At 35.8% G+C, this 19481-nt stretch overlaps 2 protein-coding genes and 1 long non-coding RNA gene across 3 annotated transcripts in view; 1 reads left to right on the top strand and 2 right to left on the bottom strand.

Moving 5' to 3' along the window:
- Positions 1–19481, bottom strand: part of LOC127512462 (uncharacterized) — a 121481-nt gene that overhangs the window by 6728 nt on the left and 95272 nt on the right. The gene's annotated exons all lie outside the window — the stretch shown is intronic.
- On the top strand, positions 376–6293 carry slc25a15b (solute carrier family 25 member 15b). Its single transcript, XM_051893363.1, has 7 exons — positions 376–532; positions 1057–1141; positions 2490–2748; positions 3894–4031; positions 4157–4332; positions 4961–5119; positions 5220–6293. Exons 2-7 carry the CDS (start codon positions 1087–1089, stop codon positions 5339–5341), a joined length of 909 nt encoding a protein of 302 aa, XP_051749323.1. The 5' UTR covers positions 376–532; positions 1057–1086; the 3' UTR covers positions 5342–6293.
- On the bottom strand, positions 6912–11985 carry tm4sf21a (transmembrane 4 L six family member 21a). Its single transcript, XM_051893369.1, has 5 exons — positions 11660–11985; positions 11091–11156; positions 8128–8264; positions 7854–8043; positions 6912–7281 (listed from the first exon to the last, which is right to left on the bottom strand). Exons 1-5 carry the CDS (start codon positions 11834–11836, stop codon positions 7273–7275), a joined length of 579 nt encoding a protein of 192 aa, XP_051749329.1. The 5' UTR covers positions 11837–11985; the 3' UTR covers positions 6912–7272.

A 19481-nucleotide genomic window follows, 5' to 3' on the forward strand; every position in this document is an offset into this window, starting at 1 on the left:
TAATTCGTTTTACGTTTTTCTTATTGTTTAATTAATAAGGCTGTTCACTGTAATTCCATGTGAGAGTTTAATTTATTGTATCCACGATACATTCAACATTATTAGCACTTACATTAAACAAGATCTCAGGACAATATCTCTTTTTTTTCACGTTTTAATACAACACTGTTTATTGACACGTTTGTCAAACATATCGTACATATATTTCCAGTACGTTTTATTTAAACTATTCGGTTGTTAAAATAACCTCTTTTATAGGCACTAGGAATGAGTCATGAGAAATGCGAGGACCGATTCTGTTAGCTTCGTGACCGAATCGTTATGGTTTTGCTCAAACGATTCATTGAAAAGATCCGACTCAATTGAACAATACGTTCACGAATCAGACATCGCCGGCTACACTCCTTACATACGGATCTCTGACGAGAGGTCATGACTCATCTGATCGCAAATGTGTCTGTTCAGTAAGCAGCCAGCATGAATCAAACCACCTTGCTACATATTTTCGTTCCGAGCGCTTTCTTGAAATAAGGTAGGCATGCTTGGTGAATTTTTATTTTACTTTTTAGTCTCGCTATCCATAGTGTTCAGTCTAGGTGATGCAAGTACACGTCTGTCTGTATAAGAGCATTTTTTTAATGTTACTTTATTTTGCGTCCAATAAACGACAACCACATAAAAGCAAAAATATTGCATTAGAAAGGCGTAAAGATGACGAACATCGCTGTGGTTGAAGAGCATGGCTTTGTGTGTGAGTTTTTCAACGCCACATGGTCTGTATTTGTGGCTTGTGACTTAACTTCTCCAGCCAGCGCCCTGAACTTTGTTGCTATATGAAACTTGAGATTCAGCTCCATTTTGTTTGCTTATGTAAGTCTTGTACATAACTTTATGTACAACGTATTAGTTATACTTCAAACCTGCTGCAACAAATCCTGAGGGGAAAGTTACACAGTAAGCAAATTGGGATTGTGTAGGGGTTTTTCTTTCTGAGTAAATTTACATTGTTTGAAAGTTTTAAGTATTCTCATGCTTTTGCACATATCTTTGAATTAGGATTTCTTGGAGCACTTGGCACATTTCACCATGGCACCACATCCGGTGGTTCAGGCAATAATAGACCTCTCTGCTGGAGCTATAGGTAACGTAACTTCATCTTGCATCATCTCATTTTGGAGGGTCATTCGGAAACGTTGTTCTGGGCCCTTGATTATAGAGTAGGATACACTTTATTTCAGCACCACCATCTGTGTTGTAAACCCTTTCTTTTGTCAGTCCTTAACTGACCTTTGAGCTGTGTGTTTTTGCTTACCTCTGTGGTTTCACAGCCTAGACCTATTGTCTCAGCAGTCCCTGCACCACACACACACAAACACTCACTGACCCAGGGCTACATTTCCCAAAAGCATCGTAAGCCTAAGTAGAGCGTTGAACCATTTGCAACCAATGGTCTCTATGATCAACCTAGCTCACAATGCTTTTGAGAAACCAACCCTGGTCAGCGAGTGTGTCTATGTATGTGATTGTGTTTGCTACTGTTTGTAGTAGAGCTGCACGATTAATCGTAAAAGATCGCGATCTCGATTCAAGCACCCACGCGATCCTACTTTATTAATGACAACGATTCTCCCGCGTCTATTAAACCTTTGACAAAATCATACCGGAACGTTCAAATCTGTGTTCGTCTTGCCAGAGCCAGAGAAAGCCGTTTTGAATCACACATTAGTTATTTCTGTGTTACAAATATTCACATTATCACAGAAGTATTGAGATATACGTTTTAAGTTAGTATTTAAACACCGTCTACGATAGCGATCAAAATAGAGCAAACTACCTTTTGAAACGAACTTGGCACGTCAAATAACGGTTGTATCAATCTAATTCCACTAGGTGGCGACAACTGACTGTTAAAAAATGTATTGTCATTGAATCGATCATTCAAAAGATTCGTTCAAAAACTCTTGATTCATCCAGCAATGAAACAAGTATTTATTAATGAGTCATTGAATTCCTTCAAAACCATTTTTTTTAAAAAAATAATTCATTCAAACATTTTCCAGCAATTAGAGTCAGCAATTTATATTTTGTCAGAACCTCTAGTAATTGCATGTTATTTTTTTTGGTTGTGTATTCAGAATCGTGGGAGAATCGTGATCTCTATTTGAAGCCAAAAAATGGTGATTCTCATTTTATCCAGAATCGTGCAGCTCTAGTTTGTAGTTTAGTTGTAGATCATTGCTTTGTAACTCAGATACTATGTCTCCTTTAATTTCTGTTAACACTTTATTTCATTCTGTCATTTTAAACTGTGATCAAAGGTATAATGCAAAAAAAAGTTTGTAACAACAAAGAAGAGCAATACACAAACAAATGTATTTATATAATGATTACTGACAGGTAAAGATGTCGTTCCTACAGTCCATTTTAATTTTCATTAACAAGAGAAGAAAATCTCTCTCTCTGTTCTCTCGCTCCTCTTTCTGCTTTAGGGGGCACAGCTTGTGTATTTAGTGGTCAACCTTTGGACACGGCTAAGGTGAAAATGCAGACATTCCCCACTTTGTACAGAGGCTTTGTGCACTGCTTTGTTTCAACATACAGACAGGTGGGCCTTCGAGGGCTGTATCAAGGTACCACGCCAGCCCTCATGGCCAACATCGCGGAGAACTCTGTGCTCTTCATGTGCTATGGCTTTTGCCAGGAGGTGGTGCGCTACATCACTGGTCAGGAGAAAGGGGCTGTGCTCAGGCAAGTTCTATTTGTGTGTCACACATATCACATTTACATTTATGCACTTTGGCAGACGGTATCCAGAGTGACTTGCGTTGCATTGAAGTTTATCAAGTTTATCCCTGGAAATGAAATTCATAACCTTAGGGTTGCTAGCGCCATGCTTTACTGTTTGAGCTACAGGAATATTATCTAGTACATAGTTTCCAAAAAACAAATGCATGATGGAAGGGGTGTGCTTCTAAAATATCCCCTTTTTTTCTTTTTTGCTTGAATTGAAAAGTGATGCAGAAAAGGTTGATAAGGTTTTTTCCATATATAATTAATTGCAAATAAAGTTGTTTCACTGAAGTGTACATGTACATACTTTCAAAGTTACTTTGGATATTATTTTAAATTTTAGAGGAATTTCAGTTATTTTTTTTTTCAGTTGTTTTTTAATCACTTTTTCATAAAAATGTGTATATTGCGATAAACAATATTGTTCAAAAGTTTGGGTTAGATTTTTTTTTTGAGGGTTTTGAAAGAAGTCTCTTACACCAGGCTGCATTTATTTGAACAAAAATACAGAGAAAACACTAATATTGTGAAATATTATTATGATTATTAATATTATGATATTATACGTTTTTAAAATAACATTTGTATTGGAATATATTTAAAAAAGTATTTTATTCCTGTGATGGCAAAACTGCATTTTCAGCAGCCTTTACTCTAGTCTTCAGTGTCACATGATCCTTCAGAAATCATTACTATATGCTGATGTCATGCTCAAGAAACCTTTCTTATTATTATTATTATTATTATTATTATCATCATCATGTAGAAAACAGTTGTTCTGCTTAATATTTTTGTGGATACTGTGATACATTTTCTCAGGATTCTTTGACTAATATAAAGTTCAAAATAACATTTATTTGAAATAGAAATATTTTGTAACATTAGAAATATCTTTATTTTCACATTTGATCATTTAATGTGACTTTGCTGATTAGTTTGTATTAATTTGCATTCTTGTATTCATTTCTTTCAAAAACGACAACAAAAAAATCTTACTGACCCTAAACTCTTGAACTTTTGAATAGTGTGTGTGTGTGTGTATATATATATATATATATATATCAAAACATTTTTAATTTTCCATGTGTTTCCATTTTGTACAGTGACATGCAGAAAGCGTACGCAGGCTCTGTGGCCTCTATTTTCTCCTCTCTGGTCTTATGTCCCACTGAGCTGGTGAAGTGCAGACTGCAGGCTATGCATGAGATGGCCACCTCCGGCAAGATCAGCAAAAGTCAGAAGTAAAGTTTGCGCTTTCCTTTCCGTGGACACTGTGCACATATTTTTCATTTACTTTTAAGAGCTAGTATTACTCATGATATTGTTTATCTCCTGTCTCATCATCATATCTCTCTGTGTTTTTCAGCACAGTTTGGTCGGTGATAAAGTCCATTATGCATAATGAGGGTCCTGCAGGGTTCTTCCAAGGTTTAACCCCCACAATTGCCCGTGAGGTGCCAGGATATTTCTGTTTCTTTGGAGCATACGAGCTCTGTCGCTCTCTCTTTGCAGAGTACATGCAGTGCGGCAAGGATGACATAGGTATGGAAACATTAAAGATTTTACATTTTATCTTTAAAATTACTATATTCAAATATATTGACAACATGATGACTAACAGCATGCTTTGTTTCTCATTTATTGATTGGTCTGGTATCTTCTGGTGTGTATTTAATGAAATGGCAAACCTGAGTCAGTCATTATGAGGATAAGGACAAACATTAAGATCAGTCAGTAAACAATGAACTCTTTGTTTTAAATAGAGCTGGTCGTTATGTTTACTCTGCTGATAGCGACAGGAATGTTAGTGTGAAAAATCATAACAGTGCGTTGGCTCTGGGAGTCTCTTGTTTCAGTTAAAAAAGGCCAGTATAATTTGGAAAAAAAGTTTGGGGTCAGTAAGATTTTAGAAAAAATCAAAAACCGTAATAGAAAACAGCAATAGAAAAACAGTTTAAATTGTAATAGTATTTCACAATCTTACTGTTACTGTATTTTTGATCTAATAAATTCAGTCTTGGTGATAATAATGTAAAAATCTTACTGACCCCAAACTTTTGAAGTGTTAGTTTTAGTTCTAGTTTGCATCTCTTTGCTCATGTTTGTAATGTGCGTGGCATATATTCTGAGATGTCCATGTTTGATGAGTTTGCATGTCTGTGTTTTGTAGGTGTAGCTCCCATTGTGTTCAGTGGAGGTTTGGGAGGAGCTTGTCTCTGGCTTGTGGTTTACCCAATGGACTGTGTTAAATCCAGGATACAGGTCATGTCAATGACAAGCAGGCAGTCTGGCTTCTTTAAGACTTTCATGCATATCTTCAGAACAGAAGGTAAGAGAAAGACGTGCTGTGCTACATATTATTATGTATAAAATCACAACTATTTACCTGAAACCCCCATTTGACTGTGTCTTTGTCTCCTCGTTTTCAGGTGTAAGGGCTCTATATTCTGGTTTGACTCCCACAATGATCCGTACGTTTCCGGCCAACGGTGCTTTGTTTTTAGGTTATGAAGCCAGCCGCAAAATCATGATGGCACAGTTTGACAGCTGACCCCTCATTAACAGTATACGTATATTCTCTTGTTGGGTTTTTAGCAATTTTTAAATTAACATTCACCATGGCCAGTCTACAGTATTTCAGTCAGCATGCCATGGTTTGTGCACATTCTCTAACACACATGATGCTTTGTTGTATTTATTTGATATCACTTTACAACAAGGTTCTGTTTGAGTTAATGCATTAGGTATCATGAACTATCAATGAATAATAGTTCTTCAAGAATTTTTCATTTAGGTTAATGTATAAACATAGTATGGTTTATTCAATTCATTTGTTCATAATACATTCATGTAAAAATATACAACTTGAAATGTTAATATTTTAGTATATGTAAAAATGTACATTAACAGTACAATGTTAACAAATTGAGCTTTACTGTAAAGTGTTACCATTATTTTTATTTATTTTTTAATCATTATTAGGGTGTTTTTTATGTAGCTAAACCTTGGTCTAGAAACGTTAACTTTTTGGTGCTCCATTGTGCTAGTAACGCTAGTCCCATCATGCCTACCATTTGCATTTAGAACCTTGTAGTCTTGCAGTCTACCTTGCTGTACTTACCTTGCCATTTTCTTAAATCTTTAATTCCTGTAGGATATACTGTTGCTATGCAATTAACTTTTAAACACTAATAGACAAAAGGAACATTTGAGATTAAACATGTATGACTGGACTGCTAACTGTCTAAGTGTAGTTTTAGGAATACACTTTGTGTTTGTATTTATTTTGTTCAGTCAAGATTTCTATTCTTTGAATGTTTTGTATTTGGTTTTGTAGTATTTGAGATGAGGTGAGAATGGCTTCAATTTAAAGTGTTTCTTTAACTTGCATTTAAATATGATGGGGTTCAAAAGCCTGAGACAACCTTGTGGAAATACTTCTAGCTTGCATTTTTAAAACATTTTTTTATTAAAAAAATAAAGTATGTCCCTTTTTTGCTTCATTTACAGTGGTGATCAATGTAACAAATTTGGTTAATGACCTGAAATCGTAAATATTTCTTATTTATTTTTTACGTATTAACTTTTAACTTCTTTAAACTTCTATTAAATTTTAACTTCTAACTTCCTTGTTTTAAATTCATAAAAAGAGAAACCTTGTCAAATTTAAATCCCAGATGATCAGTGTGGTCTCAGACTTTGGACCCCACTGTATGTGGGTGTTTATGTATGTCAGCCTAGGCTTGTTACATTCGGTCATTCTGCCAAAAGACATTTATACAGTGGACAGACCTTACATACATCTTTCAAATCATATAAAACTAATGTACTGAGATAAGCAGTACAATATTGCAGTATTATATTTTGTGGAATATCATACCTTTTGAAATGTACTGACTTTAAATATTCTGCTGTATAGTTATGTAATGCTTGTATAGTTGAAGAACCCCAACCCTCTACAAAACTGAAAAACTTTGTAAAACCAGGATTGTATTTTCTTACATGTGTGTATTTGACTTATTTTAAAGGTTTTAAGTAATTTTGAATTAACTTCATAGGTTTCTGGAAATAATTAAATTGTGTAATTAAATTAAATGTGAATTAAAGTCACATTCCCCACATCGTATAACAGTTTGGATTTTATTTGTAGTATGTTTATTTAATTTCTAAACTACAAAAATACAGATGGATACAAAAACAAATGTTATTAATGTTATTTATGTCATTAATTAATTATTCACTCTGGAAATTGTTATACAGAAGCTGTTACTTGGGAAAAAAAAAAATAAAAAAATAAAACAGTATTAAACCAAAACATCAGCAATATGTGACCCTGACAACACAATTAAGTGTACACAGAATAGTACAAATAAACCTCTATATAAATGTTTAGAGTGCATCTTCCACAAGAGGGCGCTTGTTAACTGATTAGGGAGGCTGAATAGTAGATGTGATCTCCCTGGCATCTGGAGCAGTGAGGGCTTACAGTGGCTAGAAAACATGGAAGAAAGTGTAAGACAATGCCAACAGTCTCAGTACCGCTGTTATGCTCTTAAGTTTTATTACTTAATTACGTTATTAAGGTAAAAGAAAAGAACATACGACCAGTCAAATTATTTAAAACAAAAAATGTACAGCCATGCTAGGAGACTTAGAAAACATTCAATCGGTCTGTAATTAGCTCTGTTTAGTGTTACTTGTTTTGAATGAAGTTGTGAACAATTAAATCGTATAATTAATTGAATTAAAGAGCAGATTTCTGGTATTAACAGAGAAGAAAATGAAATAAAGCATACTAATGGCTAATTCAAATGCTAATGCTGCTAAACTGAATTTAAAACATCCTAAACCTTGTAAACCTCGCTGCATCACGTTGGTAGGCTACTTGATTGTGATTGGTCAGAGCGTTCTGATATTTTTGGTGTTCACCTACGTCGACAGTGTGTTTTATTTTATTTATTTATTTTTTTTAACTCTGCGGTATTAGAATTAGATTGTGCCACAACTTTTCTTGTATTCCTCATTCACCAATCTCTTTTTGTTTCTCAAATGGTGCCTCTCACCCCTTTCTCTTGTTTGCAGGTTCCACAGAGGCAGCCGAAGAGGCCGTTGATCATCTGCACGGCACAGAGGACGAGCTGCACGGCACTGGTCACCAGCAATGTTGAGAACAGACCCACATTAAACTCCACCACATTCTTTGGCTCAGTGCAAGTTTCCCACGTGCCACGGTCTTTAAGGTAACTCTCGTTTCTGAAAGATATAGACAACAACATATTTAAACAGAAACATTAATGTGTTATTACATGCTTTACAGTGCTGGTGTGTATCTCTTACCTCTCTTTAAAGGGAGTTCCCCATATAACAAGTAAATATTTACAGTATGGTCCATTGATTAGACCCATCATTGCCACTACGAAACTATAAAGGGCGCCAGCTACACCCACTGCTGCAAATAAAATGGACAGGAACATCTGAAATAGAAAATGCATTTTGAGAATGATTTAATTAGTGGTCAAAAGTTTAGAAAATGAATTAATCTATCTACGTTTTTGAAAGAAGTCTCTTATGCTCACCAAGGCTGCATTTATTTGATAAAAAATACAGTAAAAACAAAACAGTTATTTTAAATGTTAATATTTCACAATATTACTGTTTTTACTGTATTTCTGATAAAATAAAGCCTTGTTGAGAATAAGAGATTTCTTTCAAAAATATGAGAAATATTATTCTTAATATTATACTTAATTGTTCCAAACTTTTGACTGGTAGTGTAAATACAGTTGGTATCTTACTTCAGCTTTTAATGATTTAAAAGAAGAGAGCATCATACACTGCATGCAATTATTATAAATTATTATCCCCAAATTTTCCACATATTTCATTTTAATGATTTCCCGATCACACAACAACATGTCTGATAACTGAACTCCTACACATCCGTCACCGTTCAATGAGGTTGTCAGCCAGTGTTTCCTGTGAAACTGTTGAGGTTCTTAGAAGTCACAAACTGCAAATATTTGCTAAAAGTCGCAATACGGGCACATTTTTCAAGCCACATGTCAGACTCATGAGTCACATCTTTATAGATTTTTTTTTTCACAACAGAGGAGCGCCTGTGTATTTTCAAACAGGTCTGTCCAGCACATGACAAATGATGTACATCACATGTACTTAGTTACTTTCTAAATACATTTATTTGTCATACTGTTTTTGGGAAAATTCTGTCCACAGCAAAAATTCTTCCTTAATTCTGATCCTCACACAATATTAGGCACTGATCTCACAACACATCTAGAAACACAACACATATCTGCCCTACGTGTCTCTATATCATCATAATAGATTTTTAATTCAATTGGCCTGTGATAGATTTAGGTTTTTGCCCAAGCAACTTATAAGGGTTGTGTGTTTTCAGTTACGGTTTTCTTGTTCTTTGTAATGTTACTTTAATTTTAAAGGTATTTTGGGTATTTCCTGTTGTTTTTTTGTCCGAGGTCTTAACACCTGTTTCTCATTTGTCAGTCGCTCTGTTTGTAGGCCTATATACTCCTGTTGTTCACGTTGTCATTTGTCAACTCTTGTGCATGTGACCATTTTCTTTTATTTTATTAGGGGTTCAATAAGGGGTGAAATTACTCATAACTCCTAATCCGTTAGGAGTAGGCTCAATTGTCTTATATCATTGGAATCCTTGGCTCCAGACAGACAAAAGTCATGCATTGGATTCAGGTATTTGGCATTTCTTGAATAACCTACATTTGCAAACTAGTCCTAGGTTTTTGACCCGATCGGAACCAAACCAGTGCAGCAAGATTCTCTGGAGTCTGAATGTCAATAATTATCAAAAAAAAGTTGAAACTCCGATTCACGGTCTCTAAGGCTTGCCAAAATGTTCAAAGCCACTTTTACTAAAATGGCTATAACTTGTGAACAGAATGAGATATTTCACACACACATATGTAAGAGCTCATTCTGCGGGTGCATGAAAAAGGATGCGGCGACTGGCTACTTGGTGGCGTTATAATATGGAAAAGCTTAAAAATGGCTATAACTACGCAACCCGAAATCTGATTGACTGGTGTCTTTGTCCAAGGTGCCAAGACTACTTTTGAGGACATTCGTGTATTCGTGAAAAACGTGGCCAGCAGCGGCCAATGAAGTTTGAGCAGCAGTCGGACAGTGTTAACGGAGGGCGAACGAAATTCGATGGGCCTGTTTGACTCACAGCACTAGAGGCCTGTGAGAAATTAAGAATAAATCGGACAACGGTGGGCGCCTTTGCTTTTTACGCCTCTGTAATCATGTGGTGTTTCACACATACACACAATATTCATATCATTTTTTAGATCTCGTCATACTGAACAAGAACCACTCCTGTTAATCAAATAGTTCATTAAATGTTTGCACTTACGGTAAAAAAACTACTTTTGCAAACTATTTTTTTTGCTCAACCTCAATAAAACCAATGAATAATAAATAATTATCAAAAAAAAAAAGTTTAACTTTACCTTTTGGATAGCTATAACGGTCATTTAGAAAAAGGGTGTGGCAAAATATACTTAAAAGCCTATAAATCCTAAATGAAAACTCAAAACTTCTTGATATTAGGTGAGCACATCCGACATATGATAATAAAGAAGAATGCAAACTTTTATAGAGATCGGATCATAGGTGGCGCTATAACTGCTAAAAAGTTTTAAAAAAAACATATATTTCCTATGGTAAATTGCCTCTATTGGCTGTAAATGGTCTTTTCCATCTATGATATAAGTGGTTACATGCTTGCTAAATAAAACATACCTTTTTACGCATGTGCTTTAAGGCCTTAAAGCGCTTGAACACCGATAATTGCTGCTCGCAGCTAAATTTTTAGATTAGGTTTGCTTAGAATAAAATCTCTGCACTTGGGCTTCTAAATGCTCTGAATATGGAAGCTTTTTTATTTTTATCCCTAAATAGATTTACTTGTACGTTTTAAGCCAGGCGTGCACAATGCTGTTCCTGGAGATCTACCTACCTGCTGAGTTCAGATCCAACCCTGATCATGTCTGTAATTATCAAGTGTTCCTGAAGATCTTAATTAGCTGGTTCAGTTGTGTTTGATCAGGGTAGATCTCCAGGAACAGGATTGGGCACCCTTGTTTTAAGCCTAAAAGTGGCAAATGCATCACTTCTCCTGGGCTTGTAAATGTCTAGTGGACAATTCTCTTCATAACTTAATTACTAAAGGATTGTAGATATTAATAAACTGCAGACTAAAAATAAAGAGTATGTTGGTGGCAGGGTTGCTCACTCACCCCACAGCGATTAGCACAGCAACCCTGTTTTCCAGTCAGGTGAATGTGAAATGCTGGAATCAACACCTGGAGAATAGAGAGGGCAGTATGTTTCATCATTTTGTCATTTGATACATTTTGGATTGGTTCTTAACACACAATAAATGTATTTTGTACATTTATGTTTCAAAGTCACCCTTTGATTTACACATTTGATTTACTTTGATTCGGATTTGGTGCAACACCACTATAATACCTTATTAGGAGAATCACACTCCGACTCATAAACATAGGCATTACGCATGAAACATCAGAATTTTTTAATTTTATCTCATGGTTTCTTATAAAATAAGGCTAACTCTTTTCTTTACTTTCCTTTTTTTCTTACATTCCTTTCCTAAATCAAATTAAGACTCTGCATATTCTTACAAAGGGAGCTTATTTGTAGAAACATGTGACTGACAAGGCCCAAACTAAACTGAGAATCATATTTATACGATATATATTATCATATATACTTGCAATGATGTTTAAATAGAATTAGAATTTGTATATAGTTCAACATTACAATTAAACATAACCAGACTCACCATTATCCCCCCTCCAATCAGTCCTCCCATGTATTTGACCTCCTCTGTAATTTGTCCGTTCTGTGCGTACTTTACATCCCAGCCAGGAAAAAACAACATAATATTACAGATTACGGAGATGACCGCCAGTGGGTACAGACTTGTCCCAACGCAAAGCGCACATTTTCCTGTACACATGCTGCGAGATGGGTGTTAATCCTGAACTCAGAGAATAACAGTTGTAATATGTATAGTATTTAATATCAAAAGCTCCTAGATAAAAGACCTTGACAAAAAGTTTGGTCGTTGTCTCTGAGTCTCGTACACACCCTGAAGTCGCCTGTCTGCCAGAGTGCAGTGTTTTTATAAACACTGCTGGTCATTTATTATTGAGTTAAGATAAGACCAGCCCATGGAATACAGTTCCTCTAACCCCACCCTTTCTGGAGACTCTATGACTAAATAAACAACATATTATAAAAATATATTGTTTTATGTTCTCTTGTTTTTGAGGGTCTTGTTAACATTGTGACTTGTGATTGTTAACATTTCAACAGTTTGTACACGGCAAGCAAATCCTATTACCCAGAAATATCTGGAATCACACAGACTTTTTTAATAAACAACAGGGGCCGTATTCACAGAACATCTTAAGGCTAAAAGTAGCTAACGTGCCGATTTAGGAGAAACTCTTAAAAATAATGGGCATGCCAGTCCTAATTTTAGGACTCCTAAATTTTTTGAGTATTTCACAAAGCATTTTAGAGCTAAAACCAATTTTCTAAATCTTTAAAAAGTTAGGGGTAGTCAAGAGGACTTCTAATTAAGACCAAATCACAAACAATCCTAAAATGGATGTTGCTGGCAATCCGCCTCAGCAATCTGGTCAAAGACACTGTACACCATTGAGGCAATAGGTGATAGAGCCTTGGGTGCTGAATCTTTTCTTCATAAATGCAATAAATATTTATTTTTTTATAGATTTTAATCTGCAGTGACATAACATAAAGGTTCATTTATGTACAGGCAAAATGCATTTAATGATGTAGAATAAAACATTGATGTCAAGTTTAAAATAATGTCCTATCATCGGCGCCGATAGCCTTGTGGGCAGCTCGCGTGACCCGAGATCGAGTTCCAGCTCGTGAACCTTTTCGATCCCATCCCCCCTTTCTCTCTCCCACTTCTCTTCCTGTTTACTCACATGTCCTATCATAATAAAAATGCAAAAATGCCCCAAAAATAAATCTTTGAAAAGAAAAAAGAAAATAATGTCTGATTACACATTGCAGTTGTTTTACGAGTTTACACTTACAAATGATCGAATAAAGTAAATGAGTAAAATTAGTGTATTTGGCGTGCTATCCAAGGGGATCGAGGGCTCCGAGCTCGGAATTTAGCCCAAACAGAGTACTCCCCCGTATCCCCGACTGGGAATAGGTGGTGGAAGAATGCAGACAACTATCAAGGTAACTGTGAGTCGGCTGTGTATATGTACGCCTCCTCTCAAGCTGATTAGATGAACCATTTGAACGTGCTCCTCCCGACCTTTGTTTATAAAACATCATTTGTCGCTTGAATTCTGCAGTCTCTCGAGATGCAGACATGTAAGAGGCTGACAATTAGCTGAACATACTTTGTTTAATTAGTGACACTTAGCCTTCATTTTAAAATCTTTATTTGAATATGACAACATGATACCTCGTTCTACAATATTTCTATGATGACAGAGACCCCTGCCCTATCAGCCAATCATTAATGCTAATCATTGTGTGCATAGTTATTAAGTCTGTTGCCATCATTCATAGCAACGAGATCAACCCCACCCTTTCTCTTAGCTTAAGACTTCTCTCTATTCCTTAGTAAAAGTTGCTCTCAGCAGCTTTGTGGATATGTTTTAAGAGAAAACTCTTAACTAAGAACTTTTACTGCTATTTAGGAGAACACAGTGGTAAGATAAAATGTTTTGTGAATACGGCTCTGGACCTTATAGCTTTTAAAACAACCATCATCAAACATTAAAAACTACAGTCTATGACCCATTTATACAAATTTATGTTTATATGCATTTTATTTAATTTTTGTGGAGATTCAGAAATGCCACTCTGGTTGTCATAACACATATAAACAGTACATAATCATTCAGTTGCAGCCAGAGGCAGGTCTGACATGAAAGAAATTATGAACTGCAGGAAACAAGTATGTGGGATGTGTGTTGTATTCACTTGACTAAATTATGTTTGAATAGGGTGCTATAAACCAAATGCACTGTGTGACTTTGGACTGTCTGCGTACTGAGAGAAAAACACCCTGACAGTGACACTGTAAAACAAATAATGTTATCTAAAAGACTATCAAGATCAGTATAAAAGAGGAATTATTAAACGACAGTTGCTTCCCAGCCTATATATATTAATAACATGTACTGAATCTGCTGTTGTAACTGTTTTATTTCACTCAAGAAAGTTCCCACGCTTTTGAACATTTTGTGTTAGTATTTCCATTAAAGGAGTAGAACGAATTTCTAATGACTGAGAATAAACAGATTTTGTTTGTCACACAGTATGAGTTAGTTTTTGATGTTCAGCAGAGTTTATGTTTGAGAAGAGGTGCTGTCATGGTTTATGGAAACACTACTAGAACACATCTCTCCTTTAAAGGCTTTTCCTGTTTGCGTAACCCCTAACCCCAGCAAACTAAAACATACCGACTGACACACCCTTTTAGGCAAACCATGGACAAAAAGACTGTGACGATCTTTCATTAAAAGTGAACCATTATAAAATCACATAATATCACTTATAATGCCATTGTCACAAAATTAGGGATGCACCGATACCACCGAGTACGAGTACCGATACTTTTTTTCTAGTACTCGCCGATACCGATGCCTATACATTTATTAATTTCTCTCTCTCTCTCTTTTTTTTTTTTTTTTTGGTGATGTTGCGGTTTTCCAAGCACAACACAGTGAGACTAAGGAATGTAGGACAGCTTCTTTATTTTTACTCTAATGAAAAAAGTAATAATTTTTATGTGCTTGTCACAAACTTAAAGAACAAAAATTTCACAGTGTCCAATAACCTTCAAAGGGCATAATTACCAATATATATAATTGTTGTTATATAAAAAGAAATTTACAAACAATACAACAAATACTATAGAGATACAGTAGGTGTATTTACCATGTATACATTCATTTAACATCTTTTGTTGTTTTATTATAATTAATGACAAATATAGGCTACGGTCCCTTTAAGACCGAATCCATGGATACTGACACATATCCTGTTTTCACCCAAATGTTTACGTCCACTTAAGCCATAACCGACTGTATTTACGTGAGATACTCCACACGATGGACATTTTGACAACTGTTTGTGCATTTGACCATTCAGGCGCGAGGAGAACTGATCGCGCGCTGTCTGAGAGAACTGGGATCGCGCGCAAGAAAGAGAGAGAGCGCGCGAGGGGGAGCGCTTCTGGTCTGTCATTCAGTGCGATTCTGCCTGTCCCGCCTTCACTAATCGATAACGAATTGTGATTGAAAGCATGCAGTTCGCAATGTGTGTGTTGTCATCATTAATTTGAAGTATTTCCACACCCTTGAGGCTGACATTGTTTCTGCTGCTGCCGTCGGTGTCTCTGTGCACGAAAAAATTCTGTCAGTTAGGTCGAGTGAGGCATCGGTCTTTGGTATCGGGGGTATTTTTACGAGTACGAGTACAAGTAGGCCTACATGAGCTTGGTATAGGCCCGATACCGATACTGGTATAGGTGCACCCCCACAAAATATTTATTTGGAAAGTGTTTTAAATGAAACAACAAAATATTCCAAGGCACTTGGTTGGTTAAGCATAAAAAGCCTTTAATAAACTGAGCTAAGTCATTAAAACATTAAAAGTGTTGATCAAGGCGTTTTGGCTTGACACTGCCTTATTCAGGATGCACATCCCTTCACGCAAGCATACTTTAAAGTCGTCATGAAATCAAAATTCAATTCAATTCACATTTATTTGTATAGTGCTTTTCACGATACATATAATTTCAAAGCAGCTTTACAGAGAATGCCTGTCAACATTACAATTTAAAGAATGCAGTTAGCTAATAATGTAATAATTTAGGCAATTTAATTTACAATCACTGTTAGCAGTTTAAATGAAGGTAGAAGCAATGAGCTCCTGGAAATAATGAATTACATATTAACAATAATTAGGATATATAGAAATTTGGGAATGTGCATGTTGATCCAGATATTGCGTCATCTGAAGTCCTCGCAGTAGTTGACACCGTCTCTTCAAAGGTGTTGGTCATCTGAGGTCTTCTTAAGAGGCTGGATCCAAACTAAAGCTGATGTACTCTCTAGTCACCTCGGGACAGGCGTCCCGAGATAAAACAGAAAAGCAAATGGAGAATAATTAGCGTAGCTGCTGTTCATAACATTAAGCAAAGATAGTCATGTGCAATTGATCTGATATGAGATGCATTATGTGGCTAAAGAGATGCGTCTTTAATCTAGATTTAAACTGGGTGAGCGAGTGTTATCGAACGTTATCAGGAAGGCTATTCCAGAGTTTAGGAGCCAAATGTGAAAATGCTCTCCCTCCTTTAGTGGACTTAGATATCCTAGGTACAACCAGAAGTCCAGAGTTTTGTGATCTTAAAGAGCGTGAAGGATTGTAGGGCAATAGAAGGTCGGTTAAATACACAGGAGCTAATTTAGAGCCTTATGTCATTAGCAATACTTTATAATCGATATGGAACTTAATAGGTAACCAGTGTAGAGATGATAAAATTTGTGTTATATGATCATATTTTCTTGGTAAGAACCTAGTAAGAACTCTAGCAGCTGCATTTTGTACTAATTGTAGCTTGTTTATTGAGGAAGCAGGACAGCCATCTAATGAATTACAGTAATCTAGTCTAGACGTCATGAATGCATTAACTAATTTTTCTGCATCAGAAATAGATAACATATTCCGTAGCTTAGCAATGTTTCTGAGGTGGAAGAAGGCTGTTTTTGTAACATATGAGATATGATTTTCGAAGGACAACTTGCTGTCTAATATAACACCCAGGTCTTTAACTGTCGAGGATGGAGTAACAGTACATCCTTCTAAATGCAAATTGTAGTCTGAGAGATTCTGTGTAAAGGTTTTTGGTCCAATAAGTAATACTTAAGTCTTATCTGAATTTAATAGAAGAAAATGACTAGTCATCCAATGTTTTACTTCTTTAGCACACTCTGTCAGATTGGATAATTTGGAGATTTCATCCGGTCGTGTTGAAATATATAACTGAGTATCATCGGCATAGCAGTGGAAACTAATTCCATGTTTTCTTATAATATTACCAAGTGGCAGCATATATATTGAAAATAGCAGAGGGCCTAGCACAGATCCTTGCGGCACTCCATAGTTTACTATCGTTATCTTAGATTTTTCCCCGTTTAAATAGACAAAATTGTGACGGTCCGACAGGTATGACCTAAACCACCGTAATGCCTGTCCCTGAATACCAGTGTAAATTTGTAGTCGATTTAGGAGTATTTTATGATCTATAGTGTCAAACGCAGCACTAAGATCAAGTAACACTTGAGATACAGCCTTGGTCAGAAGCTAGAAATAAGTCATTTGTAATTTTAACAAGCGTAGTTTCTGTGCTATAATGAGACCTGAATCCTGACAAGAAATTTTCATAGATAGCGTTTTTTTGCAAGAAGGAGCACAGTTGGGCCGACACAACTTTTTCTAGTATTTTAGACATAAATGGAAGATTTGAAATGGGTCTGTAATTTGCTAATACATTTGGATCTAATTGTGGTTTCTTAATGAGGGGCTTAATAACTGCTAGCTTGAACGGTCTTGGGACATGACCTAGAGATAAAGACGAGTTAATAATATTGAGAAGAGGCTCTTCTGCTACAGGTAACAATTCTTTCAGTAGTTTAGTGGGTATTGGATTTAATAAACATGTTGGTTTTGACGCAGTGATAAATTTATTTAGCTCTTCCTGTCCTATAGTTGTAAAGCACTGCAACTGTTCTTGAGGGGCGATAATTGAGGCTGAATCATAAAATTGACCCTATTTACTTTGTTAGTGCATATTCCTAGTCTTGTGTTGAACAATTAATCTGTGCAAGTTAATACACAAAAAAAAATTGTTTGTCGTGGTAATCTTTAATCAAAATCTGAAAAGTTACTTTCGGTCTGGAATAGAGTACCTCAGGGATGACGTGCTTTTGTAGGCAAAACCCGGAAGCGAGTTAGCATTTTAGGACTTCCGGTTCCATCGCCCCGAAGTCAATGGGTTTTTTGAATGGGTTTTTGCTAAATCTTCTGAAATAAGGTCTGTGGTTAACAAAGCCTCTAAATATTTTCATGTTTTGATCTATGACATAAAACACACCAGTTATAACCCGCTTGTGATTTTTTTAAACCTTTATTGTGTCTTAAAAACAGCGGTTGCTAACAAATTGGCGGGGACTTTAGACGTCATCATGACAAACAGGACATTTGGACAGCATTTCTCATGGAAAAAGTGGATAAGTATTCATACACAGCGCAGATCATAATCAGCGAGCATGTTTTTAAATAAAGTTGTTTTCTTAATAATGTTTGAGGAAGCTTGGTGGTGGTGACGTTGATCCGCGACCATGGTGTGCTGTAGTCCGTTTATAGCCTATTGTTAGCTTTTTATATCTGACGACTTTATTTAGGCTTCAAAATGTATAAATGTTGTGTTAACTTGTAAAGATTATCTTGATAGACAAAACGTGTAAGTGTCATAACCCTTTGTTAAACACAGAGCTTATTTTTTGCGATTTTCCAAAAGTCTATGGGAAAAATGCATTAGCTTTCGATCGAGGGAACCCGTGCGCTGCTAACTTCTGTGTTGGCCTACAAAAACACGTCATCCCTGAGGTAGCCTACTCTATGGCGTTCCTTCTCTGATGACGTCAGTTTGACAGCTTGGGTTGAAAACGCTTAAACCACTCCCCTCCAACCGTTAGTCTGCTATGAGCGAGAGATGGAGAGGAGGAGCGCTAAGGTAAAACCCTACCCTCTATTCAGTATTCCGTTTCACTTGGAAATGCGTCATACACTGGAGAAAAGTTGTTTGCAACTTCCGGTTCACGGGGACTTTAAACTATGAGCAATCAGTGGATCATCAAAACAGCAGAGTGTGGCTATGACTACACAAATCCTTGTAGTAAGATTATAAAGACCTCTTGGCATCTTATCTCATCTCTTATCTCTTATCTTATGTCAAATGAAATTCTTCCATTGTTGCAAACACAATTCACACAAATTTGCTGAATCGGATTAGCATGACAGGATAACGATCATCAATATCCTTAGTTTACCCTCATACTTAGCTTGTATTGTTGTCAGTTCAGAAAAGAAAAACAATTCCTTTGTTTATGCTCCAGTACTTAATATGGATGCACCAAAAATCATCAACTGAAATTTGTGAAAATAAGCAAAGCATTGAAAGAGGTTTTAAAACAAAACAAAAATACATAAATAAATAATGAAATGCATAATTAAATAGAAATTAATGTTCTATTAATAAATCTATTTACAGCATCATAAAAAGTTAATAGGAAGGCAACACGAGCCAAACAAACATCTCCCATGAGAAATGTACGTTTTGCATGATAGGCATGATTAATGGCTCATTCTGTGTATTATTTTTAGGGGAATAAATGGAAAATTTTGTAATATAGCTGTAGTTATAGTACAGTGGCAAATTGAAAATGATGTAAATTGCCCCTTACCTGGGCCATGAAGCCTTTTTTTTTATAGAATATATAAAATACATCTGATATCATTTGTTTTTA

Source organism: Ctenopharyngodon idella, chromosome 5, assembly GCF_019924925.1.
Source record: "Ctenopharyngodon idella isolate HZGC_01 chromosome 5, HZGC01, whole genome shotgun sequence".
NCBI classification, from domain to species: Eukaryota; Metazoa; Chordata; class Actinopteri; order Cypriniformes; family Xenocyprididae; genus Ctenopharyngodon; species Ctenopharyngodon idella.